Source organism: Lepisosteus platostomus, chromosome 10 (genome assembly GCF_059453375.1).
Source record: "Lepisosteus platostomus isolate fLepPlt1 chromosome 10, fLepPlt1.hap1, whole genome shotgun sequence".
NCBI classification, from domain to species: domain Eukaryota; kingdom Metazoa; phylum Chordata; class Actinopteri; order Semionotiformes; family Lepisosteidae; genus Lepisosteus; species Lepisosteus platostomus.
Window position 1 is genome coordinate 44,217,527 of NC_142620.1, and position 22,492 is coordinate 44,240,018.

Sequence of the window (22,492 nt, forward strand, 5' to 3'; positions counted from 1 at the left end):
AGATGTCTGTAACAATATCATGCTGGAAAAAAATCCTTCCGGCTGTTACAAACGGAGAGTGGGCAGGATCGTTTTTCAGAATGAAAGCACCTGCCAGCTTTTTTTTTTCTTCGCTCGCTGCCTCTTGGGATTTGTGCTGTAGACTCCAATTGGAAAGTCACATGCAAACAAGGGCAGAATGGGTTCAGTCTAGATGCATGTGATCATGCTGACTTCACATCCTCTCCCTGTGTAACGGGCCAGTTACTAAGATCTCTTCTATCCAAAGACATCAGCAAAGAGAGAAAGATCATACTGTATGATCTTTTTCAAAATGGCTGAAATTCGTTAAATTAGCCTTGTCCAGACTTTGCTATCACCATTTAAACTTTGGGAGTTGTTTTCACTATATTTTTCTGATTTTTTCATAGTATTTCTGTTTTTCACAGTACACCTCCATTTAAATGAACTCCCTTCTCTGAAGATTAATTTTGGCATTCACGTCAAATCTCAAAACTGCTAAACGGGCAGGACCTCAGATGTGAATTAATACACAGGCAACTCTCAGCAGTTGCGACAAGTAATAGAAAACTGATTTTCCTAGTGGAAAACAGTGGATTTTTATTCTAATATTTATCATTCTGAATTTTCAAAGTTGAAAAATAAAGTTAAAGAGTTTTAGCTTCTCATCTCAGTTGTTTTTGGGTCTGTGTCTGTTTAAACCGCAACCTTTCAGGTATAGCACTCAGTATTCCCATTTTTTATATAATGGTAAGAAGTCATTATCCTTTTTCTGTCTGTGTACAATTAAGAATTGTAGCTGCTCAGATGTGAGCTGGAGGATTGACTCCAAAAGATTAAATTTGAATTTACACCATCCACTTTTTAATGAATTTGCTTTGTTCCATTTTTTATTAACCAAAATGCTATCATCTATTATTGAAATTCTTTGGATAAGTTTAAGTGTACCCTGTTGCAGCCTGATTCGTTAAAACCTTGAAATGCAGATCACCTAAAATAAAAACTGATCTAGAACATCAGTCATATGAACATAATGCATACAATCAAAATTAATTATTTCCAGTTAAGATCTGTTCCATTTTTTTTCCCTTGAATTTTTGCTAAAAGTTATACGGAGTAAACCCTCTGTGAGGGACTGGAAGGAAAAGAATTATGTCAGGAGTCTAGATTATTCTGATCCGTTTTAACATACAAAAACCAAACTACACTGTTGAAAGGGAATAACAACAAAGGAGTGTGTTACTGTGATCTTGTTTAGTTAAATCCATGCCCAGTTTGAACAAGTTCTTTAAAGAACACACTGCAAAATGTATTTTTCTTCTCTTACGTGCACCATTACACTTTTAAATTGCGCATTTTTCAGAATAAAAACCAAGATTAATTTCTTTTTACATTAGACCTTGCATTTCATTCATGCAGAGAAAAGTCTGAATCTTAATAAACCAAGCAATCTTAACCTCAGTCCACACACTCCTTGGTCATTTCATTTCTCAGTGACTGCAGCACTGCACAGTAGTACTTTAACAATTCTACCTCTGGCACAGGCTGCCGACAGCAAGCAGAAGCTGCCTCCTGTTAAAATGCCCTCCCCCAGGCCATGAGATCTGCTCAGAGCCCTGCTTGTCAAATGCTAATACGTCGCCTCACTCAAGAAGGAATTTTCTGGAGGTGAGATCTGCAGCTGGGAAATGCTGGTAACAAGTTCCACCAAGCCGGCTTGGAATTTTCCCGTGGAATGTTAAGAACACAATACAGGCGCAAAAAAGCCCCCCGGTGTAATCAACTACTTATTTTCTGGAGGGGATAAAGACCTACGAAAGAGATTTCCATGTTTTCTGCTTCAGTGTCTATATGTATTGTGGTCTGGGCTTAAACTCCCAACAGAAAATGTACCAACGTATCTTCTTTGTTTACATATTTAATATTTGCTGTGCAAAATTTCCCGCAATTATATATTAAAATCTCCTGCAAGTAAAAAGTACAGAAAGTTCATTTCAAAGGCCAAAACATCTTGCTAAAAAACACCAGAAGTCCTTGTATGTCATGAAGCCCCTTTGCAGTGCTTGATTTTTGTAGCACTGGGAGAATTCAGAGGGGAATTCAATTTGATTTATTGGATTCAACAATGTGATATGAAAACCTACACACTGCACTGACAACTCTCTCCCTTCTCAAGCCCCGTTTCCATTCTCGCTGCTGTATTCTGCTGCATGAAGCTGGTTTGAAATAACACCCGGCCTTGAATCTGAGGCCAATCAAGTCTCTCATTGTTATCCTGGCAGACTCCAGCCTTGGCTCATAAGCTGCTCATTTTACGCAGCAACACAGGCAGGCAGGAGGTCTAGCAAAGAGTCTGTATGGGGGTGCCTTAATTCCAAAGGCGGGCAGGTTACAGTATGTCTCTTCCACTCCTAGAACTGTACACCCTTCACATTTCAGGAGGGACTACAACATTTCGAGGTTTCACCTGAATAGCAATGTCCCACACTTTTCCCTAAAGTTCCGACAGAAAAGTAATGAAACATATGATGCTGTAAGACTGAACCTGCCCACCGTTGCAACGATCTGAAACATAATCCTAGCCGAGAAAAAAAGTGTGCCGTTATTCTCTGTGTAACTCTTTTGCAAAAGCTGTATGTTGCTGACAGTGTCCTGTTTCCCTTTCCTCACTGCCCCCTGAAGCAACCTAGCACCTAATGCCTTGTCCCTCTCTCTGTTTGGAAAGACATCTTGGCTGCCTTCAGATCTCTGGGATCTTAAGTGAAAGGCTACCATAATTATTCCTTTTACACAAGAGGCAAGGCCTTAGTTAAAATCCCTCATGCTCCATTAGTTTAACGTAATTCACCTGTGATCTCAATTGCTGGTCCTTGCACAACGTCAACTCACCCTAAAGTGAAAAAATGGCTAGAGAAGGAATAATAATTGTACAAAGCATACTGATTACCATCTTTTGTTCTGGCGAGTTGTAATTTAAAAGCATTATATTGTCTTCATTTCTATTGGGTTAACAGGCTTATTTTAATTGCTGTAAATGTATCAGCTTGATCTCCCAAAGGGACCTATGTGTTTTCTGCAACCCTAGTAGCATTGAAGACCTTGCAGAAGCTCCAGGATAGATAGATACTTTATTGATCCCGTGAGGGAAACTGCAGATTGCAGAAGGATGCTCCAATGTAAAATCAGATTCAGTTTGAGAACCAGAGTGCAATTCTGAGTTGTGACAGATAGGTGTATTAATGATCACACATGCAGTTATCTTGCTGTATTCTCTGTATAGAACACCAAGGATTTGTCCCTCTAGGATTTGGAAATCATGAAACGCAGAAGTGTTTGCTGGTCATCTAGTCTCTGCCTAATGTGCATGAATGCTTTAGAATGATGATCTGCATATGATCAAAACTATCCAACACGGGACAGTCATTTGCAAAAGTGAATCTGAAAATTGGACTAGAAATGCTCTAGAGAGCCACACTGGAAAATGAAGGGAATCTTAAAATTCTTAATGTAAAAATGAAGATGTTAAAATGTCCGCTTCCTTGGTAGGGTGCAGCTTTCTCTTGCCATCACAACCGGACTGATGAGGCTATGATCATAATTGTGCTGTGCATTTTATACATGCACTACTCTGTACAGAAACATGAGCAGTCCACACCCATGTCCTTGATAGATGCCAAAGTGCAGAAATCCTCTTTATCAAGGTCCTCGGCCCCTTGGCAAAAGTAGATTAATAGAGCTCCTCACCAGACCTCTCAAACAAACACTGAAAATATGTACTTTCAAACGTTTACATTAACAGAAAATATTAACAGACTTACTAGTCAGGTTTCTTGAAGTACACATATCAATAAAACCTCTGGTTTGAGGATGACTCGAAAATGCACACCTCTTGTCTAATTGGCACTTTCTGCATAAAACAAGGTCTACTGGAGGAATTCACAGAGATTAAGGGTTTGTCTGTATTTGTGCCACAGATTCTCCACTCCAAATAATTTTGAAAAAAATAATGTAAATACAATCTTATTTGTTGTTTAGTAGAGCACTAACTAGTAGAGACTAAGTTGGTCACTTCTACACTGTGAACCCATTGAGAGGTACCACAGACATACATGTAACAATTTCAAGATACAAGAAATATATTTACAAAATCACAGTATAAGCTCAACTAAACCAGAAACACATCCAAGATTCAGATGACTAAGAGAAGATGAGAGTTCTTCCTGTCTGGAGATTGTGTGTATATGTGATGCTATACTGCCTTGTTTCACCTTACAAATAACAAGATGAAGGCATGTATTGCCAGTGCAGGGAACAAAATGGAAGCCCAAGAGAAAGACAAAGTATCCCATTTCCATCTAACCCTGAGAGAAAAAATAGCTACCAGCTCCTGTAACTGCCAATATTTCTGATTTACAAGTAGATCTATCTGCACAGAGAATTCGGAGAATTATTACACCTGTGAAATGTGCTTGAAACACTTCGTCACTTGAATCTTAGATTTCTGAATTGACTGGATGTTTGCGTGATTCCAGTTCTGATATTGATGGAGAAAGACTTGGAGGAATTCTTTTGGGACCATAACCTAAGCTAAAAGATGTGTAGAAAGCATTCCCATTTTAATTTCCCTAATTCTGAAGTACCTGGAAAAATGAACTAATAATATTACTTAATATTAAACACCTAAAACAAAAATAACTTTAAAACATTACATGTATAAAACAAGCATAATGCAAGTTATACACACACAAAGAAATGTTGTTAAAAAAAACACTCAGCCTTTTTCTGAATTACATACCTGGCAACCAGAAGCATGAAGAGACTTACAACTTTACAAAGCCAGTACAAAGACATTAGCATTTGACTCAGGGAAAAGAAAGACTGTTGAAATTAACAGAAATTCGACCCCGGCCCAAACATTTGAAGAAAGTTATTTTTAAACTTTTTTTTGAAGCTCATCAGATTCCTCTATTAGTGGTCTCCCAGGGCTTCAAAAGATTTGTTTTTGGAAGCAGGTACTGTATAAAGACAAAGCACTGTGCTGAGCTATGTTTTAAACACTAATAGTAAACAATGCAGTGTTAAATGCAGTAAAAACCCTGAATTCAGTAGCAAAACACTTTATGCTCCTGACATTAATTCCTGAATATTAACTTGAACTTCATTCTGTCATTTCTGTCAATTCTTTCCTCTTTTCTTACAACAAGCTAAAATCAAACTCTCCAATTATTCTGGTAACACCAAATGTGCAACAGTAATAACATTAAAACTCCCATTTTTTTAAATCTTCTAGGATTATACCATATTTACTCTAATCAAGATTTATTAGGTGAAGAAATGTTTTTTAAGGAACATTATCCACTGACCATAATCACTCAAAATAACTTCTTGCCTCCCTATGAAAATCTTAAAAGCTAACTTGCAAATGCGGAAATTTAGCCTAGTCCTATAATCCATTGTTTACTCAATGCAAGAGAATTTAAAAACTTGTAGCACACTGTGCCTGCAGGTGGGATGAGGGTATACAGCCAACAATTAAGACTGCAGCTGGTCAGCTGAGAGGCTGAAGTGACATCAAGCACAGAGCCAGTCTGTCCCAGGTAGAAGAGAACACCACATAACTGCACACACATTCACAGAATCTATAAGGAAATGGCTGGGGACAGCCATTCCTCTGTCTAACAGCTTCACCAATTTGGTAACAAGATATGTTCCATTTAGATTATTTTGAGAAATGACACACAAACCTCACCAAGGAAAAACTGCATTGTAATTTAGGATCAGAAAATGCAAATTCTATTTAGAAATTATTGACAGCCAGCAATACTTTAATAGTGTGTTAGTAGCCTGCTGGGAGCTGTTAATTCAATGCTTAATAACTATAAACATATTGCTGTAGAAAGTGCTTTCTATCTGCTGTTTGGGGAAAAATATCCAAGAGCTGCTTTCATTGAGTGGCATCCCCTCACTAGATTTCCCTGTGCTCACTAGATGTAGCTGCCTGGCATTGCTACTGCTAAGAGGGGTGTCATGCCTTGGTGTCAGTCTCTATCCTGTCTTGGTGGTGTACACAGAGCAGGGGAGGGGACTGTTCAAGGCTGACAAGCACACTGCAGTTACACACACTAAGAAAGATACTGCGTCTTTTTCTGAATTACACATACTCTACCTGGCACCCCATAGCATGAAGAGACTTATTACTTTACTTTACTGTTTTACCGAGCCCAGTTCCTGGGTCTTCTGTGGTTTAGGACTCTCCTAAACTACAGAGGACCTCAGGACCTGGGCTCAGTAAGACAGTGGTTTTGTAAAGTAGAAAGGAGTGTGCTAGTTGGGCAGGAATGATGGGTTGTATGGAGGAGGGGTAGATTACCAGATTGGGAGGGATTCAGGGATAGAAGGGGGAATGTGGGAGATTATAGGATTGTTTTTTCCATATTACATTGCTGCATTACACTACCCTGCCCCCCCAAAAAATATGAGACCATGAAATAAATAAAAATGTTTAGTTTCCCATCTCTGTGATGGCCATCAGGCATAAACATGTCTTTGTGTGACATGGAATTTGGCAAAAGTCACACCCCAAAGCAGGAATAAATGAAACAGTATCATTTTCAGAGAGGCGGGAAATGATATGATTAATACCACGGCCCAAACATCTTTCTGCTCTGAACAGCAGCCTGGCCTCCTCACTGCTGCTCATGTGAACTGTATCTATAACCAGGTTTCAGAGGTAACAGCACCCTTTTCAGTGAGACCAACTGGAAAGAAAGTCACCCCAGACCTCACTGTGGCAACAGAAACCTTGGCAAATGCCAACAGCCCTTGTTAGTCACACTAGTCTGTTAATAAAGGAATGCCATATGAGGAATTTTAAGTTCTGTTTTGTAAAATTGTTGAAAGAATTAGCACAACCATAAACCTGAACCCCAGGATTGCTTAAACAGATCCCAAATTACTGTGGACATCAACAATAGAATAGCTGAGAGAATTTAAGCTCAAAATCCCAATCCTTTGTGAAATAAAATCAAGTATACTTCAAGCTGATCAAAATGACAGCCTTGATTTACAAAACGCAAATTCCAAATCAGTGCCTGAAAGCTCTATTCTAAAAGATCCCGGCAAGCATGAAATCTTCAGCCTTTGAAATAACAAAGATGTATTTGTTGTACCAAAGATGTACAGATGTATAAAATAACTACTTTTTAATATTTTTACAGGAAACAATTCAGGTGACGTAAATGTAGATTATTGGAAGTATTTCCTTAAGACTACAGTGAAGAAATTACTCATGTTACACCTCTGAAAATATTGCTGAAAGCCATACCTATCATATGGAAGAGAACGGAGCAGGGAACCATTTGAAGAGGTTCTATATTGCTGTATTGTTAAGAATCAAAAACAACAAATATTTTAAAATTGGCAGTTTATTCCCAATACAATCAGTGGTGCTACAAAACTACAGAGAAACAGGACCACATGAGCTTGAAGGGCGGAAATGCCCCCTTTCATTTGAGAAATCATGGAAATACTGTCATGTCCAGCACTGTATGAAAAGAAGAATGCACACATTGTGGAAGACTTTTCATACAACACACAGTTTATGTTTAGAATACTGTATTACTTTAAAAAATCATTTAGGAAAGGTAACTGCCACTGGAAATGAAGACCAACAATTACCAGTAGTGAAGTGTAGTAAACACTATTACTCGGAATGTAAGATGTAAAAGCCCCAGAAGCATGAGGTTACCCCAAAGGTCCTGCTTAACCCTAACAGTAATGGATCCCACTTCCTTCTCAAAAAGCTAACAAGATTCCTCTGTCACAGGGCAGGGGCTAGAATAGATCTAGACCATGGACTAGAGTAGACCTTGTACAGGGGCAAGAACTGATTCACATTAGAGACTAGAACAGACCTAGGACAGTAAATAGAACTGATTCAGGACAGGGACAAGAAACAGACCTAGGACAGGGACTAGAACTGATTCAGGGCAGGGACTAGAACAGCCCTAGAGCAGGGACTAGAACTGGCTCAGGGTGGGGACCAGAACAGACCTAGAGCAGGGACTAGAACTGGCTCAGGGTGGGGACCAGAACAGACCTAGAGCAGGGACTAGAACTGGCTCAGGGCGGGGACTAGAACAGACCTATCGCAGGGACTAGAACTGGCTCAGGGAAGGGATTGGAACAGACCTAGAATTAGGACTAGAACTGGGAAGAATCCAGTATTGAGTTGCCAAGATGCTTAACTCGTTAGGCACCTGCACTTGGTCAAACAACCTACAGCTGTCGGCTGTAGCATCTAGACTGACCAAAAGAGCACCTGGAAGATGTGTGATGGAGGAAGGTAGACTTTGAACTGTACTGACTGAAACTCAAATTCACTGAGAGAAAAGCAACAAAAACTTTTAGTTCCTCCAGAAGAAACCCAGCAGAAACTTCTCTGGACAAAAGAAATGGTCTTCTGCCATGTGTTTCTCCCCAGACATTGTCAATGCGATGTCCAATCTTTAAATTGACTAGAAGCTCCAATCTCAGCTAGTGCTTCTCAGAACTCTGCAGGAAATGAAATACAGTACATGGCATAGGGACCCACAGAAGCACCCTACTTCTTCCAAGAGGGAGCCTTATGGGCACCATCTTTGATTACACTTATCTGTTCAGATATATTTGGGTAATTCTTCACCAAATGAAATGGGCTTAAAATGAAAAGCTCTGCTGGAGTTTTGTGTTTCTTTTAAAATCTGAATCTTAAGAAAATCAGTTCTAGAACTCTTATTACTAGAATGTGGAGATGAGCCCAGAATATTGTCCCCTTAACAAGGATGGTATCATTTTATTAGAAGAAGACAAGAGCTATTCAAGAGATACAGAATTTATAGGCTTAGTGATGCTGGTGACTTACAATCAACATAACAGTTGGAATTCATGTATTTTGGCAAGGTACTGATATAATTTAATTTTGCACTAATAATGGAGATTTGATTATTTTGTAGTAGTTACTCTGAGAAAAAGTCCTACAGTACCACAACAAAAGCTTCGTTTGCATACACACTGAAGATAAACCAGGATTTTCAAGATTAAGATGACCTTATAGTTTAGTCAAGTCACATTTTAGGTTCACTCCTCTTTAATGTAACCTGATCAAAGCACCATCATGGGAAGTGATAGTGAGAGAAATCTTGTATCGTTATTTTTTAACACGGACTTCAGACGAATCCTGGACCATCTTATCTACAGCCCTTGACATTGACTGATGTGCTCTTTACCCCGTAGGAACTAAAACATCCGTCAACTACTTGAAAAAGTGTAAACTGTAACTGCTGCGCGTCGATCTCGGGATTGAAAGGAAAAGACGTCATCTGCAATTACATTTCCTTGATCTCCTTCATTTTAAAGTCCTTTTTTACAAATTCATACTTTTCAATCATTGAATGCCCTTTCATAGCCTGGTCCGAAAAATAATTCAAGGAAACAAATGTCCTCTATTCATAATGCAGACTGCACCTTTGTCAAATGACGCTGCAATTGTAGATATTGTCGCTCAGAAAAGTTTAGGGCCTCGGTTTCCGGACCAAAGACCTCCCAGGTTTGCACTACTGTCGAGCGACTTGTACTCCTGTTACCATGGTACTACAGTACAGTATGTTACTGTACCCCTGTCAAGTCGCCTGGCCGGAATTCTCCAAGCAACAACGGCGCTTTTCACTGAGCCCCGTGTCTTGCCCACGATGGACACCGCTTACACAGGGCTCTACCAGGTGCTCCTGGTATGCTATGGACTTCAACGTTAATGTTACTTCAAAATGGACAATAATGTGCTATTCGGTTGCAAACCAACTTTTTTTCTACTCCCCTCATGAACGTTTAAGCGAGTTGTTTTTTTTACTAAGAGCAGTGTGATGTTGTAGGTTGTACAGTAGGTTTAGACCGCGTTACAGGTCACTGGGAAGCATCAAAGGCATAAAGCCACTGGTGGCACTTGATTCATTCATTTGGTCCACTAATCATTTCTCATTTAATAATGCATATAAATAAGCTGAATATAAGATACAACAAGGACGAGGTTGGACTTCGGTACAGCAGTAGGATACCTATTTAAATGCGACTTCTTTTCCCAGAATCCCAATATATATCCTCGAATTTCACTCTTTTTCGTGGGTTTGTAGGTTCCTTGAAGGATAAAGCTAACGCTTTTGTAAATCACTGTGGGGTTAGGTTACACCGACTCGTTTCCTTCAACTCCCACCAACTGACGCGACGACGTCTTCATGCAACCCACCGTCCCCACCACAGTATATAAATACGAACATGCATGTCCATGAACATGGAACAGAATGTCGAACCTACTGTACCGCATACAGTATACTATCTTTCCGTTTCTGCCCTTTAACTAGGGGATTATTTGTACATCTGCTGTCAAATTGTTGATGTAGCCTCGCAAAAGCACAAAAGCAGTTGAAACGCATTCAATTAAAACTTCGGTCACAACAAGCCCGTGCTCTGCGGCTATAAATAAAAGCACACATGAATGCGTTCTAATACTAAACATAGCCTGTCCAAAACAGAATCCAGCGAATAGCACTTTATTTGTGAAGCCAAAGCAGTCGTTTCAAAACGAAAGTTTCTAACGGGAGTATTTACAATGGGGAGTTTTTTAAACAACTGTAACGGTTTAATGCACTTTTAGAAACACGCCGTAAGTAACAAAGACGTTATTGGCAAGATGGCAAGTTTTATTTTACGTGCGGTTTCAAAACTCAGGTGTGTCGTGGGAAAAGCGCGTTTGCACAGACCCGCATCAACGACAGTTCCGTCCAGAACTACAGCACTTGCAGAAAACACGTTATCTTAATAGAATTAACAAATATTTTAAACTTACCCCGTGGACCAAATCTGCCGCCAGGACTGTGACAAGTATGAAAAAAGACCTGCAACAAAGACATTTTACCCCTTTTTTTACTTGATCCAATCTAAATCATATCAGCATCTGCTAATTTAGACATAATGTATCGTTTTTAGTGATTTCTATCTCTCCAATCCTAATAAAAAAAGATGAATTTGTAACAGAGCTCAAACTTACAAGTACTTCATTTTCTGGTCTGTCGAGCAGAATACGGGAAGCAGCGCAGCTATCATTTCTTCAGAGGAAAGCCAGAGGCTGCAGCAACTTCAAAAGCGCTCATTGAAGTATCTGCCAGCGGGTCCCCCACTTCGCAAAAACAGAAACAAATTCAAAGATCAATCAGACAAGCAAGAGTAACGCGCAAATCAGGCGAAGGGTTTTCGAAAATCCGGCGAACGTCTGCGGCGAGAGAAGGAAAGGCGGTTATATCGGCACCTGAAAAAGGCAGAAAAGCTGGGAGTCACAAACTTCACACGCCGTGGAAGAGCTCTCTCCTTGCCCGACCTGAGCCCGTGCACACTGAAGCGAGCGGAGCAGGCACGGGGCAGGGGCGGGGCGTGCGGCTGTCAATCAGGGGACAGCTCCAAGAAAAGAGACCCGCGCCTAACGGGAATCGTGTTCAGTTCAGCTCCGCATCAAATTTATGAGAACTGTTATTGTTGTTAACCACAAACACAAATAAGAACTGGAAGCGATAGTATCATTTATCATTACAATAACAATAATGTTTTTTATCAAGGCCTTCTGAACAAGCCGCGACACTTCAAGCCATAGGAGTAGACCTGCGTCATTGTAGCCTTTTTATCTCGTAGTTGCCTGTTTCGGTCGATAATTAGCTGTTTTGTAGCAACTTAGGACTTGGAAAATGTTGATTTCCATCTTTGGAAGGTCTCGGTTTCAATGCTTCCCATTCATTGGTTTTCTTTCCCCCCGCTTCATCCAGCTCAAAGTATTTGGATCATCCCCCGTCGCTCAGCTTTTTGTCACAGGCTGAGCAGCAGCTGCCCGGCACAGACCGGGTCTGCTCCCATTCGTGGCTGTCGGGGTCCCGGTACAGGCTACCCAGCAAGGAACTAGAAAAAGTACACGTTTCCTTCGGCAAAGAAAGGGAAATTGGTGATGTATTACATAAGACAATACACGCAGAAACGTGTTCTTTCTGCGCTGTGAGATATAAGAGTGAAAAACTGTATGAAACCGTGGTGTGCTGGTCAGACAAGATGCGTTTCATTTTTATTCACAACAGAACTTGTACTGCTTTAGGTAATTTATCCCTATTATTGCACACATATGCTAAGTAACAATTCTGAACGTTATTTTAGCGTTTATAAATACATATATACAGGGAACTAACTAAATAAAGCAGAACTATTCAAACACAACCTGCACCGTAGTTTTGACATCTCTGAGAGCTAGTCTTGATTTCTTTCAAAGCATTTTATGACTGGTAATACATCCAGATCCTTCGATCAAACAGTTAGATGTTGTGGCCTTCAAGTAAATATTTGGGTTGTTAGCATACGTCTATGGGTGAAAAAACTAAATCTAACATCTATGATGGATTACATTGTTGGGTGACAAGTAGATGCATGAAGATATCTAACAGCCCTTATCTCACATCTTTGAGTTGGAGGTCTGGATTCTGTTACAAATACTAGCTTTTCATACATTTCCAGTGGCGTAACTATCCCATTTTAATCACTGATCTTGCCAGTACACGATTAATGACTTTAGAGAAGATCGAATGAAAAGCAAATGTCTGTGAAAATCCTCCTTTTCATAATTCTTGAACTGCTAAAGAGAAACGGCACGACCACAGAGAACAAAGCGCGGCTTGTCATTAAATGGTTCTGTTTAAATACCTCAAGAGAATACTGCTGGTTCTTTCGCAAACGTGCACAATTTGTCGGTAGAAAACGAATATCATAAATAGAAAATCGTTGCTTTTAAACGTAAATCTGTTTGTGTCACTACTACAGTAAGTACTCACCTGTATCAGTTTCGCCCCTCACAAAACTGGAGGAAACAAGCAATTTTGTAGGTTTTTTTCCAAATAGTAGAGGGATACAGGAATAGCCCATAAAATCGGTTCATTATTGATGATAATCATGACGACGATTATGATAAATTAAGTTATAATACATAAAAAACTCATGACACAAATCTAAAGATGACTTTCAGAAAACATCCAAGCTTCACACATTTTATGCATTTTCGACTCTTTAGTATGTAATACTGTGTGTAATATTAACATTTCTTTAAAGCAGCTGATTTCCCTAATGCATATATTTGTAAATGTAACTTTTTTATTTTCCGTGATGGTGTTTAAAGGTTACTTTATTCATAATCACAATATTATAAAAATATTGTGTAAACTATATCAAGGTAAATTAATTTCTTGCAAAGCTATACAGTTAAGTGGGAAAATATTATTCAAAACAATAAAAATTACATCAAAGTTAAATGTTGTAGCACAAACGTTTGTCAGGATGACTAGGGTGTTGGAATAATTTATATTTAGGTATTATAGACCGGTACTGAAATTAATCCGCTGCAAATTGCTGTTTTATTGAGAAACGCAGTTCAAGGGGCAGTGTTTTCATCAAAAGCAAATACAAAAACATTTTTTTTTGGTATAACAATCTATACAATGATGATATTCCGTTTTACATTATTACATTCTAAAAAAGATACAAGTCCAAAACTTTTTTGTGGACTACAATTTTACTCGGCGCAAGGATCACTTGTTTCCTTATTTGGGGAAGTAGTCCCGGCCAGCAGGTTAAGGGGAGAGAAAAAGTTAGTAAGGTTTGCAGAAAGGGAAGCGCTAAGGGTTGGACGGCTTGGGAGTTTTATAAGTATCAATTTACAAGTTTTAAGTTTTGTTTTCCAGAGTTAGTTCGTGAATATGACAAATTCCACATCCACAATCAGTTGTATATGTCAGTGCTGAGTAGGAGTAATTTTTAGAAAATGAAGATTAAAAACGAAAATCGTTTGCAGAACCTTGCTGTGTGTCTTCTAGCGGTAATCCTATGTATCGTGATTCAGAATTCGGAATCTGCGGTGAGTACCGAGTATTTTTTTTTATCAGTTAGCCGCTCTCAAGCAGTGTTTACTGTTACAATGATTTCTGTAGCTCATACCCTGTTCGCACGTGTGAGTCCCGACTTGTTTAAAAATAGAGTGCGGTTACTTTATAACACACAAGTGCAGCTTTTCCTGGATTCTATTAATAAATGGCCTCTTGCAATTGTGATTGCATGGTAAATAACCGGTCGTGGTTTCTAAAAGTATCTTTCAGAGGGATTTTCACTTTGACGTTATAAAAGCATTCACACAATGACCAAGGAAGGTTTTTTTTTTAATTGAATTGTTGCTTAGATTGTTCTGCGTCAGGGTGAGAAATTGGCCAACTTCTAGAAGCGCGCATCACATTTTTAAGGGTCTGCTATGTTCCTAACGACTTGTAGAAACACGCCGGCTTTCTTTCGATTTTCTTTTTTTTATAAATGCCGACTCTGCCAGCTTTATGGGAATAACTCTTGATTTCTCAGTCCTAGAATTAAACACGCGTCCCTGAGATATTCCTGTTGGCGGTGTCTTATTGGAAACATGCTAGATACTGCGCAAAGGAAACATTTTCAATTAAAGCACCGTGTTAAAGTAATATTTTTGTACCCTCTACCCCGTGGTACGACTTCAAGCTCAGCGGGTTTTCCATAGTTTTATACCCGTTCATTCTTTGCGTGAAAATCGAGTCCTTTTAGCAAAACAGTCAGTATCTCTTATATCGGAATCTTTGTCATCTGGAGTTTGTGTTTTATCTACCTCCCGTCAAGAAACAGAAATGATAACACTTTGAGAGAAATAATGCATTGTCGTTATTTTTCGTACTGTTGGGAGAGGTATTGGTGTGTTGGTAAAAAGTGAATAAACAGGGAGGAAAACAAATGAGGCTGAAATAGTTCCTTTCTCGGAGCGATCTGAGATCTTTAAGCAGATAAAATACGAAAGTAAATGGAATTTGATGCGCAGGCAGCTACTGACGACAATATCATTGCGTCTCGGTTGCTTGAAGTATGCAGTGCTTTACAGCATTGTGGTTAAATCTTTCAGCTAACTATAGTTGCATTGGCTTTAGACACTCACGGAGACTGCCCAGTTAAGAATAATTGACCAGAGGGTGATTTCAGTGTCAGAATTCAGCGGGGATTTTTGTGTTGAATTTCACTCATGTAGTTCTGTGTTCTAGTTCTCATCTAGCAAGGCACAACACGTGATGAACTTAAGACAGCCACCAAAACTTGGTAGGTCGCTGTTCTTCTTCTCGAGAACCCCATATTTTCCTCTAGTAAACCTGAGTATTTCCAGGATTGCAAATGTGCCTGTCGGGCACTTCACCTGGGATAAGGTGTTTGGGCTCTGGCAGTAGTGTTGAAGGGACTCTCCCAGCATAGGTTTGCAGTACCAGTGTGGACTTTGCTGCAAATTTGGAAGGCTTATGAGGGCGAATCTGTAATAACACAGGCATTCAAAGGTAATATTAAAACATCAGTTTGTCCGATGTTTTTCTGTGACAATGTTCCTGCTCTTGTTCAGGGAAAAAAAAAAAGCTTTTGTGATGCTGAACAGTCCTCTCTTCTGTGGAAAAAAAAAGCTAGAGGTAATTGAAAAGGACTTGTCTGTCTTAAATAGCAAAGGAGGAGTCAAGGGCTATAGAGCTGGAAGCTTTTGTGAGACTTTCCACTCACTCATAGTTCATTCATTGAGTCTTATGGATCTGCAGGAACTATAACTTTAGTGCAGATCTGCCACCTTTCCCCTCCATCAGCGTGCTGAATATTATTTAGTCACATAAAATAAAGTGTGCTTTTTAATAGAAGTATTGCATGGTCAGCCTCTCGCATGGACAGATTGGTTTCTTCAGAAAAATGTATTGGTTCAGGCTTGAATTTTGATTATAGAAATTCATTAGCAAGTTATTGATTTTTCCCTGATGCCATCGTGCTGTGTCAGTTATTTGACCAATACAAGTATACAAATATGACCATAGTTTTAAAAGGAGGACCGGTTACACTTAAACAGTTTAATTAGCGCTTTTAAAATCGAATAAAATTCATCCATTTGTACTTACAGACTCAAATGGCACCCCAATAACTTCTCCAAGTCGATTTGAATGAGTATGACCCTCAATTATGTCATTATAAGTAAATAAATACAGATAGCAGGCAACTAAAAAAATTACTAGCTAGAATATATATTTGCTTTGGCTGAGACCTGCCAGACAAGGACTTTATAATAGGAATTAAACCTGTACCTAGTAATTTTGATGTACTAGATAACAGTACATTGCCACCAATTATCAAGTGAGTGTGACCTATCTGCTCACAGGACTGGTGGTCAACATTGGTCTGGTGTAATGTGGAGCTGAGGGATGTTTCACACTGCGCCTGCAGGTACAGAAGAGCAGACCAGATATCCCCAGCTGTCATAAGACAAATTACATTTGTTTCCCACAGCTTGTTTTTTAAGCAGCCCCTCTATAGCCTTGTCGATGTCGAATCAATTAGGTGTCCCCCTTTCCTTGTAGAAAACCAACTGGAGTTCTGACAGTTTGAGAAAGGTGGGAAGCTGATGAATACTTTTCCCACCTCTGTAGAGTTGAAAAAAGGGCTCAAGATCCAGGGAATATTAAAGACATCCTTGAGCTTCATTTAGATGCTTCTTGATGGTTGTTATGTGATGGATTGCTTGCATGGATTTCTCACACTTGTCATCGATATCCCTGATGGGTTTTAGGATGTGTATGTGAGACGCATTGCTTTTTTAAATTACATTCCAAAAAAGGGTCATACCATGGTTGATTCACATGGGATTAAAATTGAGTTTGAAGTTTTGCTGGAGGTTCCAATGTCCAATGTAAAACAGAGGACGTCTGAGGTAAAGATCTGTGTTAAAACAAAAAGCACAGATTGGTATGGATCTGAATTTTACCAGCCCCAAAATGGCTGGCATGAGAATTGGGGTTTGAAATCCTCCAGGAGTTCCGGAAGTCTGCAGCGCTTTAAGAGTGTAGATCAAGATATTGTTTAACTTTAGTTGTTAGGGTCGGGTTGAGATTCTCCATTAACCATATTTATCATGCGTGACTTTCTTGAAGAAATCCTCCTAGGCAACCCCTTAGAATTTTTGGGGTTTCCTGCACTCCAAAGATTTAATGACGTTGCTACACTACAAGGCAGAGAAGACGAAATGTGTATGATATTCTTTCAGGTTTGGTTTTACAGTTTTAGGGCAAGAACACCATTCTTTAGCATGCTGTCAAGGAGAACTGGAAGAAAATCTTTTTCATGCCTCACCTTGTCTTTAACTACCTGGGTCCTCATTATTGTCCTCTGAGTCTCTGAAACCCTCTGTAGTTTTTCAGCTACAATTTATGAAGAATTCACCTAGCAAGACACGTGATGTACTTGAAGACAACCATCAGAACCTGGTATTGTAAGTAGTGGTTGCCTGAAAAAAATACCTGAAGAGAGGATTCTGCGTCAGTGGAAATCGACTCTGGGTATCTGTCAGGATGGAGTTTTCTGAGGCCAAGGCTGGGCTGTATTGAGTGTTTAGACCTTTCGGCTGGTGTCAATCTAGTTCACTGGGGAACAAATTAAATTGTAATTTGTTTTCTGAGCATGTCTGTATTTTGTCTAGATCAGCTTGATTTACGACAGTGGTATCTTTGCATCAACACCATTCAAATACTTGATGAAGAGTCCTGTGGTATTAGGGTTCAGATCAGACCCTTCAAGACTGTGCCTCTCAGTTCCAAATGTAGAACGAAGCAATAGAGTCTCCTCTCCATCTGTCTGAAGCCTGCTTTTATGAATGATGAGACATAGCCTTACACTGTTTTCTGAAAATGATCAAAGAAGCAATACATTTGTTGCCAAAGATGTTTAATGAAGCAGTTTTTTACAAGTTACAGAATGCTTAATTTGACACTGGGAAGTGTCTGACTTTGTCCAACATGTTTGTTGAGCCTATGTGGATTATCTTTTCCCAGAAGCTCACATGAACCCACATGAAAGTGGGTTAGTCTCTGTCTGGAATGCAATTTTAGAGAACTCCAGGTGATCTTTCCTTCTGGTCATCAGAATATTTACAACGTTGAGAGCATGGCATTCATGAGTACTGAAAAGATTATTCCTGCCAGGTTTGACACTCTTTCAGGAAAAAAAAGGAAAACCATGAATTAAACTATGCTTAATTTGAAATGGCCAGAAACCATGATCTCTCTGATCAGGACATATCTGAGCAATTAGGGTGTACTTTTTTTAGTTTCCCCACTGTAATTCAAGATCACTTCACTGAAACTCTTATCTAATGATCTGTATTAATTCTAGAAAAACACAGAAGTGTACCATCATACTCTCATGAGTTATTACTTTAGACATTGATTGTATAACATTGTCACCTGTCAAACTGAGTGGACAGTATGTCCCTCTAGTGGACACCAGCAGCACATCCTCAATAGTGCATAAGACAAAATAGACTTTTTCTTCCCTTTTGTAAGAGTTACAGATTGCTGTTTGGGTTTCAGATATTTCTCACTCATGTGAGGTTTTTTTTCTGGGGGAAAGATGTATCTATGCCTTTACTTGTCATAAACTCACCAGCAAATCTTTCAGGGGGTCTTTTAAAAATATGTAGAATGCTTGGTATTCTGTATTGTCTTAATGTATGTTACAGCATGTCTTAAAGCAATGATAGTCATTGTGTAGAGATATCTAAAGGTAGGAAGAACAGGGAGTCTGTTAAATATAGGCAAAACACTACTGGCTGCACTACTGTGCAGGCAACACAGTTAAGAACTGGTATTGATATTAATTATAATAAAACTTTTTATAGTGCCCTTTGAGGTGGCTTCTCAAAGTGTTTTTACAGAACCACAACAACAAAAAGATATACAATATACACAATAAAAATACATCATGAAAGAAGATAGTAGATAGTTGTATGGTAGGAGCAAAAGGGGTAAATAACAGAAGTAGTTAAATAAAAGACATTCTAAAAAAGAGTGATGTGCAATACTGCAGCTCTCTTGCAGGCTGGTGTGAGAAGGAAAAAGGGGCGATTATCAGAATTATTAGAGATTATCAGAAATTCTAGCCTTAACAAATGATCGATAAGTGTGCATTGTGTAGTCAGTATTATGTGAAGTACATAACAGGCACTGCCTTGAACACAGAATTCTTTAATTGCATTTTATTTTAATTGAATGGAATTTGCTGCTCCAAGCATTTTGTTTCACAGAAGTGAATGCAGGTCCCGCCAAAACCAATCTACGTTCTTTACTGTAGACTCCAAATAAAGTCGATTTGGAGAAAAGATTTAGAGGAATGGCTGTCCCCCCTCAAGCACAACATTTTGATTTCCATGAAAATCCATCTTCCATTTTACCTCTGTAAAAAATAAATATTCCAGTCCTTTTTTTAATTTAAACCATATCAATTTTAATCAAATCATAACCAAAAATTTGATGTTTTGTGTATTAAAGTGGAGACTTTTGTCACAGATGTGTAAAAATTAATTTTGTAATTGTATTCTTAGTACTTAACTCTTTATTACCAAGTCCAGCCTAAATGGTGTTAATTACCTTTGTTTTAATTTAGCTCGGACTCCTTTTAAAATAAAATTGGAATTTCTTTGGGACATTGACGACAATCTTTTTGAAAGGAAAAATGTAATTAAATTGTGAAAATCACTAATACCTATCATTTTATAGTAAAATTTAAATGGATAATTTTGAAAAAATGGTAAGTTGTACAAAGAACCATTAACTTTCAACTACTTCTTGCAATAGTTCAGGTGGGTATCTGCATCAGCATGCATAGTCTGCAAAGGCATAAGTAATAGGTTTATTCCATGCTGAAAAGAGAAGAGAGAAAACACAATGTTTCAGCTGTGAATTCTTCTTCAGGTTGGAGCTTCCTGCAATGGAACTGTTTAACAGCCTGTTCAGTGTAATCCTTTTTAAAAAGGAATTCTAATGTTACAAAAGTATTTTTAATCAATACAGATATTTTGGGTTTGAATTGAAATCTAGGTTTAATTGTTGGAGTACCTCATAGATTGTGGAAAGAGTGGAAAGATAAACAGTTGTGTCGCTATGACAGCCATGAATGGTACAGACTGAATCTGGGGCTGGAGAGATCAGTGGAGTTTAGCCATGTACTCCTAGCAGCACAGTCTTCCCCCATTCTGAAAAGTGACTTTGCATGTCAGTGAACACTCTGAAGCTGTAGTCACAACATGCATTCAAGCTGAAGCTATCACTCCCTAAATCGAGACAAGATTGCAGTCCTGTATGGGGTGGGGGGCTCTGAATTACATGGAGTTCATCCAAAAACGCATGCAAATACCAGCTTTATCTACCTGTCTCAGAGGTTTACAGCTGTTCAGAGGTGCCTTTGGCAATCAGAACCTTTCAGAAAAACTATCCAAGCACATGGTCCTCTAGTTTGTTCCTCAGTTATAAGATATAATAACTGAGGAACAAGATATAATAAATGAGGTTTTCAAATCAAGTATTTCCAGTTTTGTGTTATCCTTTTTAAAAAAGTTCACACCAAATATCTTAATTATATTTTCCAAGTTAAGCTTCTTGTGGCTAGTGAAACAAAAAAACAAGTGTTTTTTTACCCTAAGCTTTACCTATCATTTGCAACCTGCTCTTAACTGTTTTAATCATGTAACATTTTCTCACATTTACTCTCCGGCAGACTGATTGTGAAAATCATTAAAACTGACAGCATTCTTTCTTTGAAAACTTCCACATGCGACGAGGACTTTTAGTGTTTTGAAGCCTGGCCTTACATTTTATTTTTCAAAGCAAAAGGTTTCCTCACTTTTGTTTTTGTGCCTTATTGTGGAAGAATTGCTAATTGGCTGGCATCAGTCTGTTTTGTAGAGGTTAGAATTCTAAAACCACAAAATTCTAACATGTTGTTTTAGTGCAAAAGTGGTGAAAAACTGATGATAGTGTTTGCAATTGTAAAGTGTCGGTCTTTAAAACACAAACCTTGAGGTTTTGTGGTAAGCACCAGCCCCATGTATTTCATTATATTGTTCTCGAGTGTGTAGTGTACAGGAGTAATATCAAGCCTCTCAGTTCAGAGGCACGGAATTACTGTAGTTAACTGGTTCTCATAGCTGATGCAAGCATCAAAATTGCCAGAGCCATAGATATACCAGTACAGTGCTGCCTGTTTTTGTTTTCAACATTGATTTTTTAACGATGTGTATTTGACATATAGTGTGTTCCAGAAAGGCTACAGATAAAGTGGTTGTACACACCTGTTTACACTGCAGATGTAGTATAGGTACTGCTTTATTGTTCATAGTAAGGATGTACTTTGTTGAAACCAGGTTTGGGCTGGAAGATAAATGGAAAGAGACCTACTGTACATGCCTAAAAGACCTTTAACACAAGGTGCAACAGCCTCTCCTGTACACTCACTAAAGCCAAGATCAGAATGAGTTCTTTACCTGGGTCACCAGGCACACTTTCCTTTTCTCTCCCTCTGAAAGTTACCAGGGGACAGTGATCTTCACCAGCTGCCAAGCAGCTGCCTGAAAGTAAAAATGGGAACCAGGTAAGGTGTGAGAAGACCCACACACACACACACACACACACACACACACACACACACACACACACACACACACACACACACACACACACCAGGCTTGAATTTCAATTGGTGGTGGAGGATTTCCCTAGTCAGAGTAAATGGGGAGATTTCAACTCATTTGACAATTGTTTAAATAGAAAGAAAATCATGGAATAACAAGATCTGTTCAAAATCACCCATACTTTTTTACTATATCTTTTTTTCAGTATTAACGGCAGCAGCACACCTCATTAGAACCCAGATTTTGCTTCGTTTCTATTCCTGTTTCAACTACATAGTACCTCAGGTCAAATGAATTCAAATTGTGCACTTGACGCTTTGTACGGGTCTCCAGTCCAACAATTGATTGCACTTATTTAGTTTAGTAACTCAGGCTTTTTACCAGTTATTCTTGATGCACACTTTCAAATTTCATCTGATAGTCAGACCGCAGTCTAGACATTTCTAGAACCACTTGGTCTCAAGCTTGGGGAGTGACCCATTTCAGAAAAGTGCAGCAGGAGAAACCTTTGTCTTTTAATGAAGAAAGTTTGGAATGTCTGCCCCTGAAGAACAATAAGCTTTAGAAAAGTGAAATCAGTGAAAGTCAAGTTAAAACCACACAAAGCATTTGCTAGACCTTGGTTGTACTGTAGTAGTGTTCAGTTTTGGGTTACCACTCTGCGAGCAAGGTACTGTACAGAGGAGAGTAACCAGACTTGTTACTGCCCTGAAGGGAGTGTTATACTTGAACAGTTTAAGGAAATAGGATCTTTCTTGCCTGGAGCAGCGAAGATAATGTGGGGACTTAACTCAGGTATTCAAATTCCTGAAAGGCACTAAGGCAACTTAAAGGGACTCTTTCAAGATCTGCAGCAACACGAGGACATGAGTGGAAATTAAATTTTGGTCTGTTTAA

At 38.9% G+C, this 22,492-nt stretch overlaps 2 protein-coding genes across 3 annotated transcripts in view; one reads left to right on the forward strand and one right to left on the reverse strand.

Moving 5' to 3' along the window:
* The window catches only part of col4a6 (collagen, type IV, alpha 6), a 146,703-nt gene extending 135,096 nt beyond the window's left edge, over positions 1-11,607 (reverse strand). The window contains exons 1-3 of one of the 2 annotated variants that reach the window (XM_088649116.1): positions 11,339-11,607; positions 11,081-11,209; positions 10,880-10,928 (exon numbers count right to left, since the gene is read on the reverse strand). In XM_088649116.1, coding sequence (XP_088505242.1) covers positions 10,880-10,928; positions 11,081-11,136 — 105 coding nt within the window. In that variant the 5' untranslated portion in view covers positions 11,137-11,209; positions 11,339-11,607. The remainder of the gene's footprint in view (positions 1-10,879; positions 10,929-11,080; positions 11,210-11,338) is intronic. The other variant, XM_088649117.1, reaches the window with a different exon arrangement.
* A 2,081-nt stretch (positions 11,608-13,688) lies between these two features.
* col4a5 (collagen, type IV, alpha 5 (Alport syndrome)) overlaps positions 13,689-22,492 on the forward strand; it is an 87,728-nt gene continuing 78,924 nt past the window's right edge. Inside the window, exon 1 of the mRNA XM_088649118.1 lies at positions 13,689-13,969. Coding sequence (XP_088505244.1) covers positions 13,877-13,969 — 93 coding nt within the window. The 5' untranslated portion in view covers positions 13,689-13,876. The remainder of the gene's footprint in view (positions 13,970-22,492) is intronic.